This window comes from Metarhizium brunneum, chromosome 6 (assembly GCF_013426205.1).
Source record: "Metarhizium brunneum chromosome 6, complete sequence".
Classification (NCBI taxonomy): Eukaryota; Fungi; Ascomycota; class Sordariomycetes; order Hypocreales; family Clavicipitaceae; genus Metarhizium; species Metarhizium brunneum.
Window position 1 is genome coordinate 3,492,219 of NC_089427.1, and position 23,222 is coordinate 3,515,440.

The following is a 23,222-nucleotide window of genomic DNA, read 5'->3' on the forward strand; positions in this document are numbered from 1 at the left end:
AATCTAAGTAAGTTATTTATTAACTTTTAATAATTAATTATTACTTTTAATAATATAATTATATTAGATAAGCTAATACTTTATTTAATTTAGCTTAAGCTTTAAGTATTTACTTTTTTATTTTCTTTTTCTTTTAATTTAAATATTTTAATTTAAAAATAATATAATTAATTATAAAAATACTTATTAATAAAAAATAATAATATATAAAAAAATACTTATATAAGCTAATTATAATACTAAAAGTATTATAAAAATACTCTTATTATATATATTTTTTATACTTAAAAAAACGCTTAATTATTTTATAATAAAAATTATAAGTAAAATAAAAAAAATATAATATAATATTATAATTAAATAATTTAATAAAATTAGCTAAATAATTATTTTATAAAGTAAAAAAAGCTTTTAATAAGAGATTTTTTTACTTTTAAATATAAAAAATAATAATATAATTAAATATAATATTAAAAAAATATTATAAAAAATAAAAAGAAAAAGAAACTTATTAATAAAAAAAAAGGGTAAAAGAACTACTTATAAAATAAAGCTTAGATTTTAAGAATAAAACTATAAAAAAGGGGATATTATATTATAACCTAGTATATAAGCTATAGGTTAAGCTGGCTATATAAAGCTACTAGGTAATATAGGTATAATAAGCTATAAAATATTAATTAATATAATAAAACTAATAAAAAGAATACTTAGTTATTATAAGTAAGTATATATAATACTTATTAGTATTTAAAAGTAAATATTAAAAATACTTACTTTTATAATAACTAATAATTATAATATATAAAAACCCTTAAATTTACTTTATAAATAATTTTTAGCTTTTTAGCTTTTAATATAAATTATTATATTAAATAAGCTTTACTTATAACTTTTTAACTTTAATTATTTAATTATAATTTATAACCTATTATTAATATAATACTTAATTACTTAAATTAATTATTTTAATAGCTTTATTAATATAAATTATAACTAGTTTATCTCTTAGGAACCTTAGCTATTATACTTATTTTTATTTTAATATTTTACTTTAAATAAAATATTATAAAATATTAAAAAATATTAAAAAATATTAAAAAATATTAAAAAATATTAAAAAATATTAAAAAATATTAAAAAATATTAAAAAATATATAAAAATATATAAAAATATATAAAAATATATAAAAATAATATTTAAGTATTAAATTATTATATTATAAAAGTATTTTTTATTTTATTTTTATAATTTATTTAATATAAATTTTTAAAAAGTATAGGTTTATTTTTTAAGTGGATTTTTTTTTCAGAATTACCGGGACCGACTGTACATAGTGGTTTGATGTCCCCCGTTCCTTGGGATTTCTAAATAACATTATAATTTGTATACATCTCTGCTTTTTTAATAGAGTAATGGGAATGGGCGTATAAAATCATGGGTTTTGGTGGTTACACTCAAATGCTACTTCTTGAAGAGCTTGATACCAAATCCGTGGGGATGCCTGCTGCAAACAAGTCGATAGTAGTTGTTTGACTTTGTAGTTTGTTCCGTGAGCCAAATGGACGACATCCCAGCACGTAAAGAGTCTTTACTTTTTAAGCCGGGTGTGCCCATTCTATTCAGGCTACGAGACGAATTGTCCAATCAATTCTCTATGGTAAACGTCATAATACATCAGTACCGAACGACGCGATTCGGCCTGCCACCGCGCTACGCTATCAAAGACACCCGCTTTGTCGAAGCACGTCGCCATGCTGCTCTAGGACGTCGCTTCCTCCCTTTTCAGCCGCTCAATCAGCTTGCCTTCCAGGAACGGACTTAGTCCCAGACTAGCAGCATATTTGAATTAGCAATATCCAGCCCATCAATACGTGCAAGACTTACATTCCCTCTCGCGTCACCACGCGATATGTTCCGCTCGGCTGCACCCTGCCAACGACGTCGCCATGCCCGTCCACCTCAACGCTGCCGAGAATATCTTCGGGCCACGCGATTCTTCCAAAGTCCGGGGGGTTTCTACGATCGCTCAGATGCACCCAGCCGCCCTTGCCGGCACCACCAGCACCGCCCTGAGCACTCGCGCCTCCGGCTCCAGAGCCGCCGGCGCCGCCCCCCGCCCCCTGCTTGCGTGATGATGCCTTTCTGGACCGCTGAGCGTTGAAAAAGACGCCGCCAGAGCCCAAGTTCGACCCGCCTGGGCTGGCAAAGGCCCTGGCCTGGCTGGTTACATCTTCGTCCAGGTGGCCATACTCTGTCACCACCTCGTTGAGTATATCGAGGAATCGGTGGTTTTCCGAAAAGGACTGCGGCGTCGGGGGGATCACGGCGGACGTTCCAATGGCGAGTTTCGGAGATGGTGGATTCGTGTCGAGGTATGTGAGGATATATGTCGCCGGCGATGACGGGTTGTCAAAAACTCTCTGGGCTGCGCGTTAGAGCTTCCGTGCGGAATGGGAACCAGGGGAGGGAACGCACAATGCGTGAATTGTTCGGGAGTGTTGATACGGCCCGTTGCCAGATGCCAAAGCTCCGGGGAGCAAAGCGAGTCGCTGCCAGCATTGCGGGCGAATTCCTTGGTGATGAAGATGTCAAGCTCTGAAATTCTTCAGACATGGATGCGAGCTTCAAAGTGGAGCCATTATGCCGTCACTGCATTGACAGCTGCAGGGTGACGCGAAGACCCCGCGACCCCAAAAATATGCATCTAACAGTAATCAATTAAACTATGGACGCGTCTGGTCCACGCGGTCCACGCCAACATCCAAAAGTATCCAGCCGACCACAATTCGGCCTGTAGCTTGTCACGCAAGCATCATCGCGCTTTCGGATACGAGCGTCGAAGCCAATGGGTTGATACCGGCAACAATGGACAAACCACCGGCACCCATCTTCCGACGACAAAACGCCATACCATCCTCGTCCGCGATACCATCGTCGTCGCCGGCGTTCGGCACTCCCGTCCACCCTCCAAGGCCATTCAATGTCCAGGCGCCCAAGGCCGCGATTCTCCCCATCATCCTTCCGCCGGCCACCCTGCGGCCCCTTGCGTTTCGCACATTTACCAAGAAGCACTCGTTGACCCTCACATCATCTGCCCTGCAAGAGCTGGCCTCCTTTATCGGGAGACATTGCGGCTCGGGATGGCGCGAGGAGGGTCTCGCCGAACGTGTACTGGAGGAGGTGGCTCGGGGTTGGAAGAACAGGAATGGCGGCGTCATAGTCGAAGGCACAAGTAAAGAGCTGCACGATATCCTAAAGACGCTCGAGGGCAACATGAGCGGAGGAAAGATTGTCGGACAGGCAAGAGGTCTGCCGAGAGGCGACAGCATGCTGGAAGTGCAAGACGGCGACGCCATCAACACGAGGCTCGGTATCCGACCGACTACGCTCACGAGGGAGGACAGCAACGCCAGTTTCGGCATGTCAGGACTGGGGGTGCACGAGGAGGCGAATGACGACGACGACGATGACACAAACGATCCGCGGGCTTGGCTGAATGTTGTCAATGCGTTTGAGCAGCCGCGGTTGGTCTATAATGTCGGCAAAAAACACTTTGAAAGGCGAGATCCCATGTCTACATGCAATCTTTACACATGACAGCTATTAACAACCTGCAGGGAAACGACAAAGCCATCGTTGCTCCCGCCCGCCTCTCACAAAACCACCGTGTTCCGAAATCGATATCAAGTCATCCACCAGCGTCTACTCCGCAGCGAAGCATTCCAGACCTCGTCAGTGTCGTCGTCCCGCAAACGAGCCCTCCAACGCTCCCTCTCCAATCAACAATCACTCAAAATCACACCCATCGCAAACATGCTTGGCCGCCACGGCAGCAACCACATGCTCCTCGGCCAACTAGTCATCCTACCCACAGGAGATCTTGCCATAAGCGATCTCACCGGCACAATCGCCCTTGATCTCGGCCAAGCCGTCGCCATCCCCCAAGACTCGGCATGGTTCTGCCCCGGCATGGTCGTCCTAGTAGACGGCGTGTACGAAGAGGAAGAAGAGTCCGTCGGCAAAGGCCTCAGCGGCAGCAGCGGCGTGGGAGGAACCCTGGGCGGCCGATTCCAAGGCTTCTTCATCGGCCAGCCGCCGTGTGAAAAGCGCCAGGCAACACTGGGCATCAGCGGCCCAGAAGGCGGCCAGGACCACACCATCGGCGGCGGCTTCGGGTGGATCGACTTCCTCGGTGTCGGCAGCGAACGAGCGGTCGGGGCCAAGATGCGCCGAATCGAGCGCCGCCTCATGCACCAGCAGCCGTCCCAAGACGCCCCCGGTCGAGGCCGCGCCGTCGTGGTCGGCGAGCTCAACCTCGACCAGCCGCGCGCCCTCCAGGCCCTGCGCAAGATCCTGTCCCTCTACGCCGCCGAGCCGCAGGGCTCCGCCCCCGTGACGTTTGTCCTGGCGGGCAACTTCACGCAGCACGCCGTCATGGCCCGTGGCGGCAGTGGCGGCAGCATCGAGTACAAGGAATACTTTGATGCCCTGGCATCCGCGCTGTCAGACTTCCCCACGCTCCTGCAGGCGTCGACCTTTGTCTTCGTGCCCGGCGACAACGACGGCTGGGTCTCGTCCTTTGCCGCCGGCGCCTCCGCGCCGCTGCCCCGCAAACCCGTCCCGGACATGTTCACCTCCCGCATCCGCCGGGCCTTTGCCACCGCCAACGCGGAAGCCGGCGGCGGCCACGGCGTCCACGGCTCCGCGGTATGGACCTCCAACCCGAGCCGCCTGACGCTCTTCGGCCCCAACCACGAGCTGGTCCTCTTCCGCGACGACCTGTCGGCCCGTCTGCGCCGCACGTCCGTCGCCGTGAAGCGCGGCGCCGACGACCCCGAAGGCGCGCCACCAGAGGACGAGGACCCGGCCGCCGACGACGCCATGCAACTCGACGACGCCCACGAAGCACCCGCAAAGCCCGGCCCCGTCGCAGACGACGTGCGCACCGCCCAGAAACTGGTCAAGACCCTCCTCGACCAGGGCTACCTCGCGCCCTTTAGACAGTCCGTCCGCCCCGTGCACTGGGACTACTCCTCCTCGCTGCACTTGTACCCGCTCCCCTCGGCCATGGCCCTCATCGACACGACGGCGCCGCCGTTCTGCATCACCTACGAGGGCTGCCACGTCATGAACCCCGGCAGCGTGCTGGTCCCGGGGCGCAAGGGCGTAGCCAGATGGATAGAATACGAGATGGGGCGGCAGGGGAAATTACGCGAATGCACATTATAACAGCCATCTTAATACAACTATTTCAAGAAGAAAAAAACAAAGTATATCAATATCCAACCGTGTACATCTTTTTTCACCCTATCCAAACTCCAAATACATAGTCCATCTATTCCAGCAGCAGCTCGTCCTCGCCCAAAACACCAAACAGACTCTCAATCTCCCTCTCCACCTTTTTCAACTCGGCCGCCACCTGCGCGGTAACAAGCGTGTACGCGTACAGCAGCGCGTAGTCCTTCTCTTCAACCACCTCCATTCTCTTGTTGGAACCGTCACCCCCGACGTCGTCCTCTTGACTCCGCATGTGTTCCTTGCGGAACTGGTACATCTTGCCTAGCAGCTGGTCCTTTGCCGAGTCGATTGTCGGAATGGCATCCGTGAGCGGGTACTCGAGCATGATGCACGACGCGAGGACCTGCAGCACGTGGCAGATGCGCTGGCACAGCCGGACGCGCTCGTCGGCGGTGAAGACGAGCAGCGCGCGCTCGCCCGCCGACACCGTCTCGTGGCGCTGCGTCAGGAGGCGCATCGCGTAGAAGCCGTCGAGCATGTGCTTGGTCGAGTGCATGATGCGGGCATAGGCCGCGTCGGGGAAGGGCCCGCGCAGCTCGAATTCCGACTTGGCCGAGTTGCGTAGGGTCTCCAGCTTGAACGCTACGCAGAGGAAGTTTTAGTTAAACCGAATCAGTGGCACAGAGGACAACACTTACCGTATCGCTGGAGGGCTTCTTGCTCCCCTTCCTTCATGTAGTCCAGCGTGTTGTTGCTCTTGAGGAGAATGCTCAGCGGGCCTCGCTTCCAAATGAGCCCCAGCTGGAGGTAGAGCACCGACAGGCCCTCCTTGAACTTCTTGCGGCCGGATATCGGCCAGAGCAGCCGGCAGATAATCATGCCCCAGATGATGCCTAGCACCACGGCCACGACTCGGTGGTAGGCAATGTTGAAAATGAGCGGGTTCTTGCCGCCTTCGTCGTCGTCGTCGTCGTCCACGTCTAGGGATATACTGTATGCGTAGAGGACAATGACATTGTACGCTAGGAGGGCGATGCGACCCAACGGGCCGTTCTTGACGACGAGAATCATGTAAAAGTTCCAGAGCGCCATCAGCCACCCGCATAGGGCGAGGACGTACGCGTTGCCTTGGCTCGCTAGCCATGACACGCAGGCGCATGCTGCGCCGATGAGGGTGCCGATGAGACGAGATGTAGATGTCGTGTTTGACGCGCCAGTCGTCATACCCACGACAATCATGTACGACAGCAGACCCCATTCTCCTCGCCACTGCTGGTACAGGGGTCTCGTGGCGGGTATGAAGGCGAATTGTGCCCAGAGCACAGCCCCAATGCCGACCTTGATACCGAATAGGATGTCTTCGCGGGCTAGGAACCGCATCACCCCGAGCACCTTCTGGGACAGTTTGCGCTGGAAAGAGCTTGCACTCGGCGCTGCATCCCAGTGGAAAGAGTCTCGCCGTTTTCTCATAGAATCCGGGATGCCCTTTGGGACTGCTGATTTCTTCAAACCACGAACGGTGGTCTTTCTTTTTTGGAGGAGAGATTCGCACTCTGGGTCGTCGGAGAGGGTTGGCGGCAGTGTTCGTTTCCAGAATTTGAGCCACTCCCAGCTGCGGGAGTGCGATTCAGTGACGTGCTGCAGCTCTTCGAGTACATCTAGATAAGAGTCCATTTCGTCTGCTACAGCTTGGAGACTAAAGGAAAAGTGGCCACAAGCTGCGGCGACTTCTTCGATATCAGCCTGGATCGCTGCGGACCGTGAGCGCTCGAGCTCCACTGTCTTGTAAAGCTCTTGCAACGCGTTGCTTTTTGCACGGTTGAACAGATTTATGGCATCCCGCAGACTCTCCCGAAGATGGTCGTTGACTTTAACTTGTGTCACTGGGTCCTCTCCAAAAGGCAATTCTCGAAGCGTTTCAGAGAGCGTGTATGCTAGAGATTTGAGAGAAGGGCCAAGCATAGTTATGAATAGCGAAAATATGTCGGATGGTGTTCGGAACAGGGATGAGCTAAAAAGCGTGGGCTCACTTTGCGCAAGCAATGTCAGCCTTTGGTCCTCGTCATCTTCTTCAATGACAGACAGGGAGTCGCCGGTACTGTCCAGGATGAGCGAGGCGGTTCGCCGAAATTTTGGGGACACAAGGGATGCTCCGGGAGACAATACACCAGGTTCCTGCGAGAGCACGGGTGCTTCGCTCAAAAGTGCGATCTGAGTTGATAGCGAACTTCGCAAACCACCAATGGCCTGATACACAGACTCGACAGCTTTGAAGAGACGCTTATCCAGCTTGTATATCTTTTCTCGGCCCATGAAATAATGCTCTAGTTTGGCTTCGCGCAGACTCTTGGACATTTCCGTATAAGCCGAAGTGAAATTGCTCCGTACCTGAGCGTAGACTGGCGAATTAATTTCGTCTTCAGTCCCATTCAAGAAGCCCCTTGTGATGATGGACAGTCTGTCGCTCATGCATACCGACGCTGTGACGACCGCCTCGCGCAAAACTCGTCGGGCGGATAGGCGCCATACCAGCAAATTAACGGCCACGGAGAATATGATGCCCACACACAGCATCTTGATCACCTGGACAATCTTATCTCCAGAGAAGAAGCCGTCCTGCACTGACTGCTCCTTGGTAATGACGGTAATAATGGCCATGGACGCAAGTGTTGTAGCCACGTTGACAAGAGGCTGGTTCAGTCTCTGTTTAACCCATCCAACGAACCCTAGCCCTCCCCCAACAAAGATGATTAATACGACGGCGTGTGCAGGGACGACAGACCCCGTGCTCGTTCGCGAAGCAATTCCCGCAACCATGGACAAGACGCAAACAATCTCCGCATACGCCACGGCAATGAGGGCTATGAAAACGGCTTCTAGCATCGATCCTATGGTACGCGCTGGGTGGAAGTAAACCGTCAGCGTAGCAACGATGTGTTTGCCGTCTCGGTGGCCAAGGAAGTCGGACAGAAGAGGCCAGAAGGTAGCAGTGCTGCCAAGGAGGTACGCCAGCGTACACTTGAGCACTTGGTGGCCGTCGCGTGAGTTTAGCCATTGCCAAACGGACTTGGCCCTCGTCTTTGCGACGCGTGCCGACCAGCGAATGCTGTCGGTAGCCTGTCCCATGGACGATCGTCGTTCCAGCCTCCTGCCGCTGCTGCCCGATGCTATGCTGCTTGATGTTCGGAGTGTAAATTGGCGTCTGGAGCGTTCGCCAGTGGTGGGGATGACAAATGTGCCGTTGCGCAGTTTCTATCCAGCATTGCGATTAGCCCCGAGGACAACTAGACGGCTGCACAAATACATACACCCCTCTTGGACAGCCGGGCAGGCGGCCATGGGCCTGCCGAGGAGCTGTCGCCGGAGCTCATGGCGCTCGAAAATCACGTCGCGACGTAGCGTTGGGGTGGTTGGTCGCGTTGGATGCACGAAGAGGCGTCGTCATTGTTTTCAGCTCGCGCGAGGATGATCAAGCTCTTTGTTCGGCTGGACCGCTCAACGTCTTGCAGAGACCTTGCCACGTATAGAGATTTGCCTTGCCATGCACGTCGGCATGCCAAGTCGGTGAGGATGCGGCACGGCCAAGCGACGACGGTCAGAATTGTTGGACAACAGGAACATTCAATGTTCAAGTTCAGGTACGGGCATGGAGTACCGACGAGTTTGGTTGGGCACAAGTCGCACCCAATTCGGCATTGAGCCACTACAAGTACGTACTCCGTACAGGGGTAGCTCTCCACCATTCAGCCTCAAGTGCTCCAATCTGCAACCACATGCAGACCTTGAATCCCCACACCAGCTCCAACGTCGTTAACGCTTCCAACTTCCTGGGAATCGATGGGAATCGACATGGCTGCCACCGCCCGCGTCTGTCATTACTGGCAAGTCACTCATGGAATATATTTTCAAGTCACACAATATGGACTGACAATGGCAAGGTATCAAGATCCTCGTGCCACATGCAGAATTACCCTCCTGCAGTATCCATGACCGAAAAGGCAACATCACCAAGGGGAATGGATTTATTTTCGCACTCTAGGATGGACCGCACACATCGCGGCCGAAATGACCAACCTAGATCCTAGATTGGGCAGCCTGAACTGCGGCCTGGGCACCCAGAATAATGGCCCCAACATTGAACCTATCCGGATACCGCTTCGTCATGGCACCAACCACGTCCCTCGCCGACTTTGGGTTCCCCTTCAAAACGTCTTCAAACGCCCGGATATACTCCTTGGTTTTGTCCAAATGCCACCGCCCCAGAATCTCCCCCTCCTGGCAGTGCCCCGGAACGACGTGCAGCGGATCCAGCGCTTCCACCTTCTCGACGGCTCTGATCCATTCCGCCCTCTTGGCAGGCGTGTTCGTCTCCATCAACATCTGGTGCACCTGGCCGTACACCACGTCTCCGCAAACAGCAAGCCGCAACGCAGGCACCCAGAGGACCGTCGAGTCGTACGTGTCAGAGTGTCCTACCTCGACGGCCTGCAGCTCCCACTGATTGAGCGTAAACTTGTTGTCCCGCGGCAACGGCTCAGCCAGGACAAACGGCTGCTGGATCTCGCCGGGGAACCGAGAGTCCCACTGGAAGCGGAAGACGTTCTCTTCCACCTGCTGCTTCATGTGCTGTACGGTCCCGGCCGTGGCCACGGGCTTGGCCTCGGGGAATTCCTGCACCAGGAGAGGAATGCCGAAGAAGTGGTCGCCGTGGCCGTGGGTGATGTATATGTATGAGAGTGCTCGGTTGGGCGCTATCCGGCGGATCCAGGCGATGAGCTCCTTGGTTTGGGCGATGGTGATGGGCGTGTCTACGAGGACGGCGTGGGTTGCCGAGTAGATGAGTGTGCAGGAGATGGGGGACCAGAGTCCGCCGCCGCTACCTTTGCCCGGGTTCTTGAACGGGACTGGCGGTGCGATGTATACTGCTGCGCGGAGAGACATGATGGTGATGGGGTTATATGGACGGATGATGTGATGATTGACTACGGGGACGGAAGAGCTGAAGAGCAGGTGATGGAATACTTATACCCAACAAGGGGGGAAGAACCCCTCGATGTTGCCGATTCTGATGCTGCCCGGCATAGGTGTAGATGTGCCTCGGGTCGAAATGATCACCTCATCAACCGTGTAGTTGACTGGCACACCACCCAGATCTACAAGCGTACCGGCACTTCCCCACAAAATCAGACCGTTGTGTATTTGACGGGGTAAATACATCAAAGGGTATGTAATCAGGAAAATCTTGCTCGTGGGTACCATTTTCGGCTGTGAAGTGACAGTTGCTCAGCCAGCTGTCTGGGCGTGGCAGCATGGCCAACCGGGGTTCAGCAGCAAGATGATTTGGTGCGCGCTTGTCTATCGCTCTTTGGCGTCATGTCTGCCTATGTAAATAAAAGACATACACCGCTCTTGAAAAACGATTGTGCCCCCATGCATCATGAGCCCGAAGCCAAAAAAAAGACGGGATTCTTACAAAATAGCAAGGCTGGATCATACAAAGCATATGGAGGTAGATAAACACCAAGCATCCTTGTCCAGACCCGATTCAAATATTGTGTCTTGTCCATTGGGAGACAGCCAGGCGTTGATACCTGCACATATCAGCCACCCTTACTCACCTCCAAGCGCCCAATTTCCCGCTCCCCAAAACTATATATGTAGCAATCCGCCATTTGCCAAACCACAACCATCAACCATCCATCATGGCAGCCTCCAAAGCACACCACACCACCCATCTGCAATCCATCGGAGCAGCCCGCCTCGCCGAGTGGGACCCCCTCACCTCCAACCAAGCAGCCAAACCACGTCACGCCCTTGCCAGTCCCGAGCCTCACTCAACCACCATCACATAAACCCGTAGCAGCGTCCATGCGCCGCCTCCTACATGCATCATCAGCAATGGCCTCGGCAGCGCGCCCCCGATTCGCGCCCCTGAAGAAGGGAGCGCCGCCGACCACGGCCCCAAAACTCCAAGGCATAGTCTTTGACATGGACGGAACACTATGGTGAGAACAACACAAACAATGCAGCCTCCACAGCCTCGCTCCAAAAAAACCCTTACCAAGACGTGACAAAGCCTGCCCCAAACCCACATGTTCGCAGACATGCGCCGGGCGCTCGGCATCCCCAAGACGACCGACATCCTGCAGCACATCGAGTCGCTCCCCCCGCCGCGGCAGGCGACGGCCAGCGAGGCCGTCCGCTCCATCGAGCGGCAGGCCATGGCCTCGCAGGCGCCGCAGCCCGGGCTCGTCGCCCTCATGGCCTACCTCGACGACCGCGCCGTGCCCAAGGCCATCTGCACGCGCAACTTTGACGTGCCCGTGCGGCACCTGCTCGACACCTTCCTCCCCGCGTCGCCCTTCGACCCCGTCGTCACGAGGGCCTTCAAGCCGCCCAAGCCCGACCCCGCGGGCATCCTGCACATCGCCCGCCGCTGGGGGCTGCCGGGCGCCGCCGGCCTCATCATGGTCGGCGACTCCATCGACGACATGGCCGCCGGCAGGAGGGCCGGCGCCGCCACCGTCCTGCTCGTCAACGGCGTCAACGGGGGGCTGGCCGCCCACGAGTACACCGACCTCGTCATCGAGCGCCTGGATGACCTGGTGGCCATCTTGGAGGATGGCTTCCAGGGGCGAGACGCCAGCCAGCGGCGTGACGGGGCGGGCGGCAAGGACGGCCACTTGGCCGATGAGCCTACCAGTGCTGCTTTATAATGTGAAGGAAAGGGAAAAGGTGACGGCCGGCACCTCCTTGGCTTGATCTAATTCTTAGACTCGTTTTTGTCGTATAGATTTACGCATACATTTTAGAACAGAAAAAAGTATGGTTCCATTTTGGGCTCGCTTCTTGCTATCCCAACGCCGGAGCTGCTCAAACTAAAATCACAAATCCTTGCATATTCCGCGTGCACTATCCTGTCCTTGATGACAACTCTTCCCAACAGTCAGTTCCGCCGGAACCTTGAGCACAAAACACATCATGAAAGGACGACAAGCAATGGTCAAAATTCTCTCCTCTTCTTCGTTTTCTTCTTCTTCTTCTTCTTCTTCTTCTTCTTCTTCTTCTTCTTCTTCTCCAAGCATGACGGATGATACACGGGTTTGCTTGAATCGCCTCGCTTCCGCTGGGCACCAAAGAGCAAGAATGTGTGAATAATGATGTCATAAAATCAATGCGCCGAGTGATGCTACGCTGACTCGCAGAGTTTTGCAGCGTTCAGAGTCTTGTCATGGTGGAAGGGGGAAAGCACATGATAGTTTTGCCACGTGGTTTGCTCCATGTTTTCCCTCCGTTGTCCAGAAGGTCATGGTCTTCCCATTATAATCCGTAGCTAGGGCTGGGATTTGGGGGCAATCCAAACGTGGCTTGGCGGCGAGTCTCCCTGCGGAAATCATCAGGAGTCTGTCGTCGTGCCAGTGGCGGTGGCATTGGGTTTCCTGGGGGCCCTGCGCGGACCGGAAGGCTAAATGTTGCCGAGCTCGCACTCGCAGGGCCTGACAGTTCTGCATAGTGTGATGTTTGGGGCACTGAATTCGTCGTTGCCACTCTCATTCCCATCCCGGGGTGTGGTACTGAGCCAGGCGTCCTGATGTTGCCGTTCCTGCTGGGTGAACGGCTAGGTTGATCGCGGGGTGAAATGATTCCAGCCCCGCCAATGGGGATATCACCAGAGGTGGGTGTGGGTGTCATGCGGTCTTCGTTTTGTGTCAAGTAGGTTGGGGAGTCGCTAGACCGAAGAAGATCTTGAGTGGCGGGTGATAGTTGAGGTGCGAGGTGTGATTTGCGATTGTCTCTCTCCATGAGGCCAAATGCCCACTCGCGAAGATCAACAGGAGTCCTTTTGGCAGCCTGTACAAATGGGTCGTGGTCCTGTACACATGTTAAACCCCAAAGAAAATTCGCAAGTGAGTAGATTTTGTCAACTTACATAAAGCTCCTGTGGTGTTGGCCGCTGATCAGGTTGCTTGTAGAGGCACTTTTGAATCATGTCTTCCAGAATGCTAGGGAATGCGTCACTCTTGGGCAATCGTGGTGCGGGCTCGTGCACAATCTGTTGTAGCAGATCCAGAATACCAGCTGGAGCGCAATCCTCGTCGGAAAACTGTTCGCTCGATGCGAATGGGAACTTGCCAATGGCAAGCTCCATGACAGTCAAGCCGAAACTCCACACATCCGATTTGACCGTGTACCTTTCGCCCTGAATTCTCTCCGGGGCCATGTACGTTGAAGTGCCCACAAACGTGTCGGCAATCGAATTAATCAGTTCGCCAGAAACGCCAAAATCACACAACTTGATAGACCCTCGAGAGTTGACAAGAATGTTGGACGGCTTGATATCTCTGTGCATGATGTGGTGCTTTGAGTAGAGGTACGTCAAGCCTCCTAGGGTGGCTTCGGCGATTTTCCCAAGGACATCAACCCGAACAGGCCCGAAGACTCTCGAAACTCGATCCAGTGAGCTGTGAAGGGTATATTTGTCAGTACAATATTCAAACTTTTTGCTAAGAAATCAGATTGCGCGGTTCCGCGGCTCACCCCACGTCCATATACTCCATACACATGATGACATCGTTATTGCTGTTGAGAAATGCGCCGTAAAAGTTGACAATGTAGTCAGAATGGCATCCGTGCATAATCTGAAGTTCTCGGACGATTCGCTTGCGCATTTCCTTCTTTGCCTCGACATGGATAACCTGTGCCATTGTTAGCATCGCGTCGTGGTTGCAGTGGGTTGGGGAATAGAACCGACCTTGCGAGCCATTACCGTGCCGGTGGTAAGGTGCTTGACTTTGCTAACGGTGCCTCCATTTCCGGATCCAAGCTCCTTCATTATTTCCAGATCTTGGGGTCTCAGGTCCAGCTTGTACTCGATACCAATCTCGAGCTGCTCGTCTTTGTTATCATCTCTGCCGCCGTCAGCGCCGGACCAGCTTTCCGCAGTTGGCGGGGGTCGCGGGGCTGCAGGTGTCAGGGCAAGACCCTTGACATTCTTGCGCTTCATCGAGCGCGGCGCGAACGGATCAGCCATGGTGTTGAATGGCACTCGTCAAAGGAGCTCTAGAGCTGGTGAGCTGGTGCTGCTGTTCCGGACACTGTCGCTCTCGTGGAGCGGCGGGGAGGTAATGAGGGACTGGCAGTTGGTTTTGGTCGGTGGGACAGTCTCGAGAGGCTCAGACAAGATATGTGCTCGCTGGCATTCCCCCCTATTTGCTTCTGCGGAACAAAACAAAGGCGGGGCGTCAATGGTAGCGAGATATCGTTGCAACGTCTCGGACTGTTCGGCCGACAGACGCAAATATGACGAGAGCTGAGACCAGATTGCTGCCGACAACGGGTATGATCAAGGTTGGTATGTGAAGTCTGGTGTAGTCGGGCTGACGCAAACCTTGCTCAAGGCCGTAACAACTCGCGCCTGGCTTGCCGCTGGGGGAGGACGCTGAGCAGTGAGGGGTGGCCACCACTTTGAAGTTGGATCACACACCCACACCCACACGCAGCCGTAGCCTCAAGCGCCAAGTCGAGGGGTCTGAGTCGGTGCCTGGCCTGCTGGCTGCGTTGAAAGACGTGGAGGAGTGCTGGAGTGCTGGAGTGTTTGCAGGACTCGGCGCTCGGGTTGCTCGATTGGTGGGGTTCCTCCGGGTCTTGGACTCGTGGCGTCTCTTTGGGTGCTTGGGTCCCCTGGGTCCCCTGGGTCACCGGGGGCTATTGGGCGGTTGCGAAATGACTCGACTGACGTGCCTATGCAACTACTACGGAGTACTCCGTACCACTACTAGGTACCCGTTGTCCGTAGGCCGCATGTACATGCTTGACAGACAAGGCCGATGTCTGATGGCCATGAAGTCTTGCGGCACGGAGTGATTTTGGCTGGCGGTGGGACTGTGATCAAATGCCATCTATTGATATCTCGTAGTGGTTTGGCACTGATGCGCTCGGGGCCCCTTTGCTCCTTTGCTCCTGCAAGTCCAGTGCAAGTCGAGCGCAAGTGCTGCGCAAGTGCAATCCAACGCACGGCAAGCGCAATGCAAGCACAAGGCAAGGTGGGGTTATCTGTGGTTTCCCATTTGTGATTTGTGAGTCGGAGGGCCCCGAAGGGCAAGTGCGACGGTGAAGGTGAGCGAGCATGAGCATGAGCATGCCGTGCGAGAGAGAGAGGGTACTTAGTGCTGCGTTAGTTACTCCCCGAGTCCCTGAGTTTCTACTGCTGACAACACGACGGAGACACCAACTCGCGAAAATGGCACTCGATTGTCGAGCCCAGTCCGCAACCCAGCGTGGCGCAAACGAGGCACAGGACCCAACTTTGGCCCTCGAGAAAGAAGACCGTCGATTCAATGTTCGGAATCTAGAATGGTGCCCAAAGCGGCATGGTCTTTGCCGTCGTTCATCTTTTCATCCACCACGACATTGGTCTGGTTGGTACCCGACCCCCCATCATGGTCGCATTGTATCAAGTGGTTGCATGATAACATTAATCCATCAGGCATGCCGTGCTTGTTAGCCAGGCACCACCTCCGGCCCGGCCGCAGTTGTCTCTGCGTTTCAGACGTGGTCCAATCCGGCCTGTTTAGCACCAAAAACAACCGTCACGCATCAAAGGACCGAAACGAATATCCGTCGAACCGGACTGAACGGGACCAAGGGAACGGCGACAATCTTTGGTGCCTGTGTCCCAAGATCGCCCGCTACCCGACACGTGCGACATCAGCAAGTCTTTATCCCCTTGCAGCCTTGGATCCCCATGCACAGCCAGCGTTTGAGCACCATCAAGCAGCCATGCCCCCAAGGCTTGTTGGCAAATGCAACTGTCTTGCATGCGTCTGTCCGCGCGCTTGTCAAAAGTCAATCGCGGGCTGCAGAAACGGTCGCATCTCCAGACAAGATTGGGGGCCAACAGCCTCGCCAACCAGCATCCCCTTTGATTGACTTGATGTGGCCGCGCGACGTTGGTGCCCGGCGTCTTGAGTGAAGGCAATGACATAGGGCGGCGTTAAGCCACTCGGCACTGCTCGTTGGGCAATTGGATCTTCACTGTCTGTGGACATGAGCTGTGTGCTACACCTGCTTGGCTGGGCTTTTGAAAGGCCTGACAGGTCAGCGGGTAATTTGCCGTGCCCATTTAGGAGATGGGAAAGCAATAAAGGATGAAAGTAGTACTCCGTACACGCCAGCTTGCTGTCCCTGGCTGTCCCTGGTTGTGCCGTCTCCTTGGTAAGACAACCCCGCTACGTCATCGTGTCTGGTAAACTTCTTGATGCGCAAAATCCCTTGTTACTCGCATCTTGAGCCTGTCCTATTTTGATGATGGGGATCCTTTTCATGCTCTATCAGGAACTAATGGCGGCAGACCACCCGTCTACCAGAGAACGACTAGAGAACAAGGCACGTGGTCCTAGTGGGCATTGCCGCATTGCAACATGAACGCAAGGGGCGTCGATAAGAAATGGCGCCAAGACAGTGCCTCAGGCAATCTCAACTTCTCCTCGCGCAAAGTCGTCCAATATCGTCTTCTTCTGCAACGCCATAAGTTCCATCTTACCCTTATGCCACTCACCCCTCTCAACATTCTCTTCCGTTGCCCATCCCCAGTCACAATGCTCGTTGGGATCCATCTTGATGGCCTTGTCAATGGCTTTGCGCATCTGCGCGGCATCTAAGCCATACCCTTCTCCCACATCGACTCCAAACGTAAGCTTGCGCCATATATATCTGCCTTTGACTGTCCCAGCGATATCTTGAAACTCTTGATGGTCTACTAGTCGCCGAACCCTGCGCACATGAAGACCAGTTTCCTCCCAGACTTCCCGTTCCACCGAATGCAAGATAGTCTTGTCCTTGTCGCTTTCGCATGCACCACCTGGAACTTCCCACATGAGTCCTGCAAAGTCATGTTCGGCACGTCGGATGAGAAGCACCCGGTTGCCGCTGCGTATCACGGCTCCCACGCAAACATTTTGGATGGTCGGGTTATTTTGCAGGTAGTCTGCGATTGTGACGTTGTAGGTTGCCGCGTCGGCGTGGACTTGGATCGTTCCTTGCGATTCTGCCATTTCAAGACAACGATCATCCGGTGATTTTGGTATTTACAAGGCTCGGTGAAAATGAGAGAGACGGTCAAATTTATATTATCTATACATATGCAGTAAAGAAGATTATGTTGCTCTTTTTGCCTGATCCTTCGGGGCTGAGAGTACCCTGTCAGCCCAAGATTGACCGAATTGGCTAACCCACCAATCATGTCGCCAGCTTCGGCTTGACCTTCACATTGCATTCAGCAAGCTCAATGTCATCATTTGCTTGAGTAGCAGCTGATCAAGTTGAATCAGAGCCACTCTAGTATCTGACCCTAGGTGACTGTGTCATCTCTAATCCTAAGGGTCACACGACGTGTGACAGGTACGGGATAAGCTACCCTGGAGAGGCCCATGCCGGCAAAAAAGAAAGTAGTATCACGGCTTCGAGTCCAAATAAATAGGGCAGGAATCAATCTCGGCTTTCCGTCCGGAGAAAACACCGCAGAAATGTCCATGCTCATCTCTTTTGCCGGGGTTGTATTTATATCCAATGCTAACAAATTGCTTTCGGATTCTGGCTCAAATAGCCAGAGGAGAAAGGCTTGTTAAACCAGCGCAGTAATTCAGTCTGCTCAGTGTAGAAGGAGTTCAGTCAGATCACATCTGTATTTTGCAGTCAAGGTGCAAGACGAGTGAATCCATCCTTTGCACCACTGAATCATCCTCTTCACACCTAGGTACTTTGGGATATGCCATGTCTTCTGAATGTTACGGGACAGCAACAACGAAGAAGGAAAGAACACAAAGCTACTTTGCGAACAAAAGGCCTGCGCTTCTCGGGTTTCTGAAATATAAATTATTGCTACAAGGACAAGGAGACTGCACTTCTCTGTCGTTGTCGATGTTGAAGGAGGTCAGACAGAGACACGAGGACGGGCAAACGTATTACATAAGCAGAGGAGGCTGCGGAACAACTGTAATTCCTTGCATCCCTGCCATACGCGCTGAAGACCATCGCTTTGATGCGACCAAAAAATCCAAGGCACAAGAAAACGCAGCGCAGCCATTTCTGCTTCTTCGACAAGCTCCCGGGCGGCCGAGCCATTACATTCATCCTCGGGTTTGCTGCTGGCTGTCTCAGCCTTGGTGGCTCGCTTGGCTGATATTATCCATACATAGCCTTCGATCGCCGGCATTGGACGGGACGACGAGTTGCCTCGTGAAACGACAACTCAAAAGCCACGATGAGCAACAGCATGCGCGACTTGATTTCGGGGGAGGCCGAGTTGGATGATGAGGAAGATGATGAGTCTTTCGATGAGGAGACTGGGGAGGAGCGTGTCAGGCGGAATGGCGCTCATGTTGATGACTCCAGTGAAGAAGAGGATGATGATGAAGACGAGGAGGAAGCTAGGAAGGCGAGTGTTTCTGGCGCAGTCTGTATCACTGTATGCTAACCAGTACATCTGCACAGATCCGCGAGGGCTTCATTGTCGATGAAGAAGAGGAGGAAGAGGAAGAGGTCGAATCAGATGCAGAATCACGCCACGTGAAGAGAAAGCGCGAACATCGAGATCGTGAAGAGGAAGAGCGTCTTGATGAAGACGATTTAGAGCTCATTGGTGAGCAATTTGGGGAACGCCCTAAACCAGAAAGCAAGGTACGACCTGAACATGCACGGGGAGATCGTGCAGCAAGACCCAAGATAGAGGCTGACATTTATCTAGTCCAAATTTAAACGGCTTAAACGAGGCCATCGCGACGAAGACGATATTACCAACGAGCGCCGTGGCCTGGACGAAATCTTTTCCGATGAAGACGAAGATGCGACAGAGCAAAGGCCATATGGGCGGTCAAATCTACGTGCCCAGGCCGATGAGTTCGACGACTTTATCGAAGAAGATTTCCCCGAAGATGAAGACGAGCGAACGCGCCGACTGGAAGATTTAGAAGTTGCGCGACCTCGGGACCGCGGCGTAGGGGCTGTTGTCGATACTACAGGCCTTGACAAGGATGCCTTGGATGACATGGAAGCTATATTTGGCAACGGTGAAGACTACGACTGGGCACTGCAACTTGAAGATGATGAAGAAGACCGGGAGAAACAAGAACAGGGTATTGAGCTTAAGGATGTGTTTGAACCATCACAACTCAAGGAGAAGCTCCTCACCGACGAAGACAATGAGATTCGATTCACCGACGAGCCCGAGCGATTTCAACTGGAGCGCAAGTCATTCAAGAACCTTCAGCTCACCGCGGAACAATTTAAAGAGGAAGCCAAATGGATTACGAATCAGCTGTGGCCGAAGAAGGGTCTGACCCAGGAGCTCCAGACGCCCTTTGCTAAAGCTGTCGGCAAAGTTCTTGAATTCTTTATCGTTGACGAAGTCGAAGTCCCGTATGTCTTCCAGCATCGAAAAGACTATCTTCTGCATTCCAAAAAGATTCGAAAGTCGGCCCGTGATGATTTGGATGGTCCGGATTACACTATTCAATCAGATAAGCTCCTTAATCAGGACGATCTCTGGAGAATTCTGGAACTGGACATCAAGTTTAGATCATTTGTTGACAAGAGGAACTCCCTGGAAAAGACATATGAGAACCTGAAATCTCTTGACGTTGAGGATCCGATGGTTGAGGAAATGATTCCAGAAGCTACAACTATGGAGGAACTACAAGACCTCCAAGATTATCTCCAGTTTCAATATGGCGCTAAGCTCAGGGATCTTGCAGTCATGGCTGGTAACCACTCTCAATCGAAGCGGCCTGGCTCAAAGTCAGCCCTACTTGATCGAGTTCGCAACGGCAAGGCGTACTATTTTGTGAAAGCTTACGGTGTCTCTGCCGACCAACTGGCCAAGAATGCGCTGCGGCAAGGGAAAAAGATCACACCCGATGACGACTCGCAGTACCCCATGGACCTTGCTGATAGCTTAATCGATGACAACTTCAGCACAGGCGACCAGGTCATTTCTGCAGCGCGTCAAATGTACTCGGAGGAGCTCTTCGCCAGCCCTCGCATGCGCAAGTACTTCAGGAGCTCTTACTACCAGGCTGCCGAGCTCAGCTGTCGACGTACGGATAAGGGCCTTCGGAAGATTGATGATTCACATCCCTATTATGAAATCAAATATCTCCAGAACCAGGCAATTGCTGACCTAGTTCACCGACCGGAGCTCTTCCTCAAGATGATGCGAGCAGAAGAAGAGGGCTTAGTTGATATCAAAGTCGACATGCCACCACGATACGACTTCCGGCGACAACTGTACCAAGAGTTCGAGTCTGAGAACTTCAGTGACCGTGCCGAGCAATGGCGAGAGGAGCGAAAAAAGGTTCTCGACATGGCCTTCCCCAAGCTGGAGAAGGTCATTGTAAAGAATGTCAAGGAAGTTATTCGTACTTTCTGCCAGGATGAGGTGCTCAAGATGTGTCGCCAGGAGTTTTACCGAAAGCTGGATCAGGCTCCATATAAGCCAAAGGGAATGATTCTGGGAACCACACCTCGAGTCCTTGCTCTGTCCAATGGGATGGGTGACCCAACCCGTGAGCCAACATGCTGGACATGGGTGGAAGAAGACGGCCGAGTTCTCGAGCAGGGCAAGTTTGGTAACCTGGCGCGAGACGAAGCTCAGCGGGAAGAGTTTGCTGCGCTGGTTCGACGGCGCCGCCCAGATGTTATTGCTGTCAGTGGTTGGAGTGCCGAAACAAGCAAACTGGTTCGAGACATAGAAGCTCTTGTGAGCGATAAGGATCTCCGGGGAGCAGAGTTCGATGATCCGGAGACCAATGATTACAGAACAGAGCCTCTCGAGGTGGTCGTTGTGGATGACGAGGTAGCCCGACTGTACAAGGACAGCCCGCGTGCGGTGGCTGAGCATCCGTCTCTGAACCCAGTGACGAGATATTGCCTTGGCTTGGCGCGATACATGCAGAATCCGATGAAGGAGTATGCCGCTCTCGGCAAAGATGTATCATCGCTTTCATTCCACCCTTGCCAGCATCTGTTACCGCAGGATAAGCTGGCAAAATACCTTGACTCCGCCATGGTTGATACTGTCAATATGGTCGGTGTTAACATTAACGATGCAATGACTGACACATACACGGCAAATCTACTGCCTTATATTGCAGGCTTGGGACCCCGAAAGGCTACTAGCGTCATCAAGGCGATTAATGCCAATGGAGGCTCCGTAAACACACGAGATGAGCTAGTTGGTGACCCCGACAGCGGCAAGTTGCCTGTTGTTGGACCTCGTGTCTGGAACAACTGTGCCAGCTTCCTATATATTGAATTCGATTCAACCAACGAGATAACTGATCCCCTGGACAACACGCGAGTTCATCCTGAGGATTACGAACTTGGTCGCAAGATGGCTGCAGACGCCTTGGAGTTGGATGAGGAAGACGTCAAGGCCGAAACGGACGAAAACGGACCCGGCGCAATTGTTCGGAAACTGTTCAAACAAGACGAGCAAGAACGAGTCAACGAACTTGTCCTGGATGAGTACGCTGATCAGCTGCTGACCAACTTCAGCCAACGAAAGCGGGCGACGCTCGAGGCCATTAGCGCAGAACTTCAGGCCCCGTATGAAGAACTGCGACGCAGCTTTGCGCCCCTGAACCAGTCCGAGATCTTCACCATGTTTACCGGCGAGACAAAGTCATCGCTGTGCGAGGGAATGATTGTGCCTGTCAATGTCCGTATGGTGCGAGACGACTTTGCCATTGTCAAGCTCGACTGCGGCATTGAGGGCAGGGTTGAAGCACATGAAGTGACGAGTCGCACTTCGGTCAAGGAGGTCCTGAGCACGGGCCAGACTGCCCAGGCCAAGATCCTCGAGCTGAACTATAAAGACTTCATGGCGAAGCTGTCTATGCGAGAAGATGCGTTGCGCGTGCCGTTTAAGCGGCCCATTAATTATGGCCGTGACGGCTGGGACTACAACCTGGAAACAACCGACAAGGAGGAGCTTCGCGAAAAGGACCAAAGCACTGGAAGGACACAGCGGGTGGTCAAGCACCCCAACTTCAAACCCTTCAACTCAATACAAGCAGAGGAATACCTTGGCTCACAGCCTCCCGGCGAGGTGATTATTCGTCCCTCGTCCAAGGGCAACGACCACTTGGCCATTACATGGAAGGTGGCGGACAACGTCTACCAGCACATTGATGTGCTGGAGATGCAAAAGGACACCGAGTTCTCCGTCGGCAAGCTCCTCCGCATCGGAGGCAAGTACACGTACAGCGATCTGGACGAATTGATTGTCGACCACGTCAAAGCCATGGCTCGAAAGGTAGAGGAGCTCATGCGCCACGACAAGTACCAGAGCAGGTCGCGGTCGGAGACGGGTAAGTACATTCCAAACTACATACAGACACTAAAAAAAAAGATGAGGCAGATTCACTGACCAACGCCACCAGAGAAATGGCTGACTACATATATCGACGCCAACCCCAACCGGTCCGCGTACGCCTTCTGCATTGACCAGAAGCACCCGGGATACTTTTGGCTCTGCTTCAAGGCCAGTCGCACGGCGAGGGTGATTGGCCTCCCTGTTCGTTCGATTCCACAGGGATACGAGTTGAAAGGGTACCAGTATCCGGATATGCGTGCGCTGTGCAACGGCTTCAAACTACGATACCAGAATGAGTTTTCAACCATGGGGAACCGGTGATGCGTCGGCATCCTTTTCAAGTCGTTGCTGGTGGAGGAAGCGTTGGGGATGGCGGCGAATTTGATGCTGCTTGTCATGGTAGGGCGGCTCTGCGAGGGCCCGGGAAAATGGGACGGGATGTGGAATTTCGCTTGTAATACTGTATAACTTGGTGCCATGTTTCATCGTAGCCGCCGTGCCGGCGGAACGGAATAGCGAAGGAATAGATTTGAACATGAGAGGAGATGAGGCCTTGTCCGCGCGTGAACGTGGCATGTTGATATCCCGCTGTGCTGGGGATTGCTGCGC

At 52.3% G+C, this 23,222-nt stretch overlaps 8 protein-coding genes across 8 annotated transcripts; 3 read left to right on the forward strand and 5 right to left on the reverse strand.

The window, feature by feature from the left end:
- Nucleotides 1-1,763: 1,763 nt before the first annotated feature.
- On the reverse strand, nt 1,764-2,617 carry G6M90_00g103890 (uncharacterized protein; the record flags this gene model as incomplete). The annotated part of the gene is made up of 3 exons (XM_066131631.1): nt 1,764-1,833; nt 1,889-2,424; nt 2,480-2,617. The coding sequence occupies 3 exons, from the start codon at nt 2,615-2,617 to the stop codon at nt 1,764-1,766; spliced, it is 744 nt and encodes a 247-aa protein (XP_065987772.1).
- A 252-nt stretch (nt 2,618-2,869) lies between these two features.
- dpb2 (DNA polymerase epsilon subunit B) lies at nt 2,870-5,233 on the forward strand (the record flags this gene model as incomplete). The annotated part of the gene is made up of 2 exons (XM_014685900.1): nt 2,870-3,528; nt 3,622-5,233. 2 exons carry the CDS (start codon nt 2,870-2,872, stop codon nt 5,231-5,233), a joined length of 2,271 nt encoding a protein of 756 aa, XP_014541386.1.
- A 106-nt stretch (nt 5,234-5,339) lies between these two features.
- On the reverse strand, nt 5,340-8,613 carry G6M90_00g103910 (uncharacterized protein; the record flags this gene model as incomplete). Its single annotated transcript, XM_014685901.1, has 3 exons — nt 5,340-5,884; nt 5,941-8,494; nt 8,551-8,613. The coding sequence occupies 3 exons, from the start codon at nt 8,611-8,613 to the stop codon at nt 5,340-5,342; spliced, it is 3,162 nt and encodes a 1,053-aa protein (XP_014541387.1).
- A 703-nt stretch (nt 8,614-9,316) lies between these two features.
- Nucleotides 9,317-10,183, reverse strand: G6M90_00g103920 (uncharacterized protein; the record flags this gene model as incomplete). The annotated part of the gene is made up of 1 exon (XM_014685902.1): nt 9,317-10,183. One exon carries the CDS (start codon nt 10,181-10,183, stop codon nt 9,317-9,319), a length of 867 nt encoding a protein of 288 aa, XP_014541388.1.
- A 957-nt stretch (nt 10,184-11,140) lies between these two features.
- G6M90_00g103930 (uncharacterized protein) lies at nt 11,141-11,958 on the forward strand (the record flags this gene model as incomplete). The annotated part of the gene is made up of 2 exons (XM_014685903.2): nt 11,141-11,247; nt 11,319-11,958. 2 exons carry the CDS (start codon nt 11,141-11,143, stop codon nt 11,956-11,958), a joined length of 747 nt encoding a protein of 248 aa, XP_014541389.2.
- Nucleotides 11,959-12,562: 604 nt separating this feature from the next.
- byr1 (Protein kinase byr1) lies at nt 12,563-14,273 on the reverse strand (the record flags this gene model as incomplete). Its single annotated transcript, XM_014685904.1, has 4 exons — nt 12,563-13,114; nt 13,173-13,704; nt 13,781-13,938; nt 13,995-14,273. 4 exons carry the CDS (start codon nt 14,271-14,273, stop codon nt 12,563-12,565), a joined length of 1,521 nt encoding a protein of 506 aa, XP_014541390.1.
- A 2,434-nt stretch (nt 14,274-16,707) lies between these two features.
- Nucleotides 16,708-17,295, reverse strand: G6M90_00g103950 (uncharacterized protein; the record flags this gene model as incomplete). The annotated part of the gene is made up of 1 exon (XM_014685905.1): nt 16,708-17,295. The coding sequence occupies one exon, from the start codon at nt 17,293-17,295 to the stop codon at nt 16,708-16,710; it is 588 nt and encodes a 195-aa protein (XP_014541391.1).
- A 1,208-nt stretch (nt 17,296-18,503) lies between these two features.
- On the forward strand, nt 18,504-22,934 carry SPT6 (Transcription elongation factor SPT6; the record flags this gene model as incomplete). Its single annotated transcript, XM_066131632.1, has 4 exons — nt 18,504-18,677; nt 18,734-18,919; nt 18,987-22,608; nt 22,681-22,934. The coding sequence occupies 4 exons, from the start codon at nt 18,504-18,506 to the stop codon at nt 22,932-22,934; spliced, it is 4,236 nt and encodes a 1,411-aa protein (XP_065987668.1).
- Between the last annotated feature and the right edge of the window lie 288 nt (nt 22,935-23,222).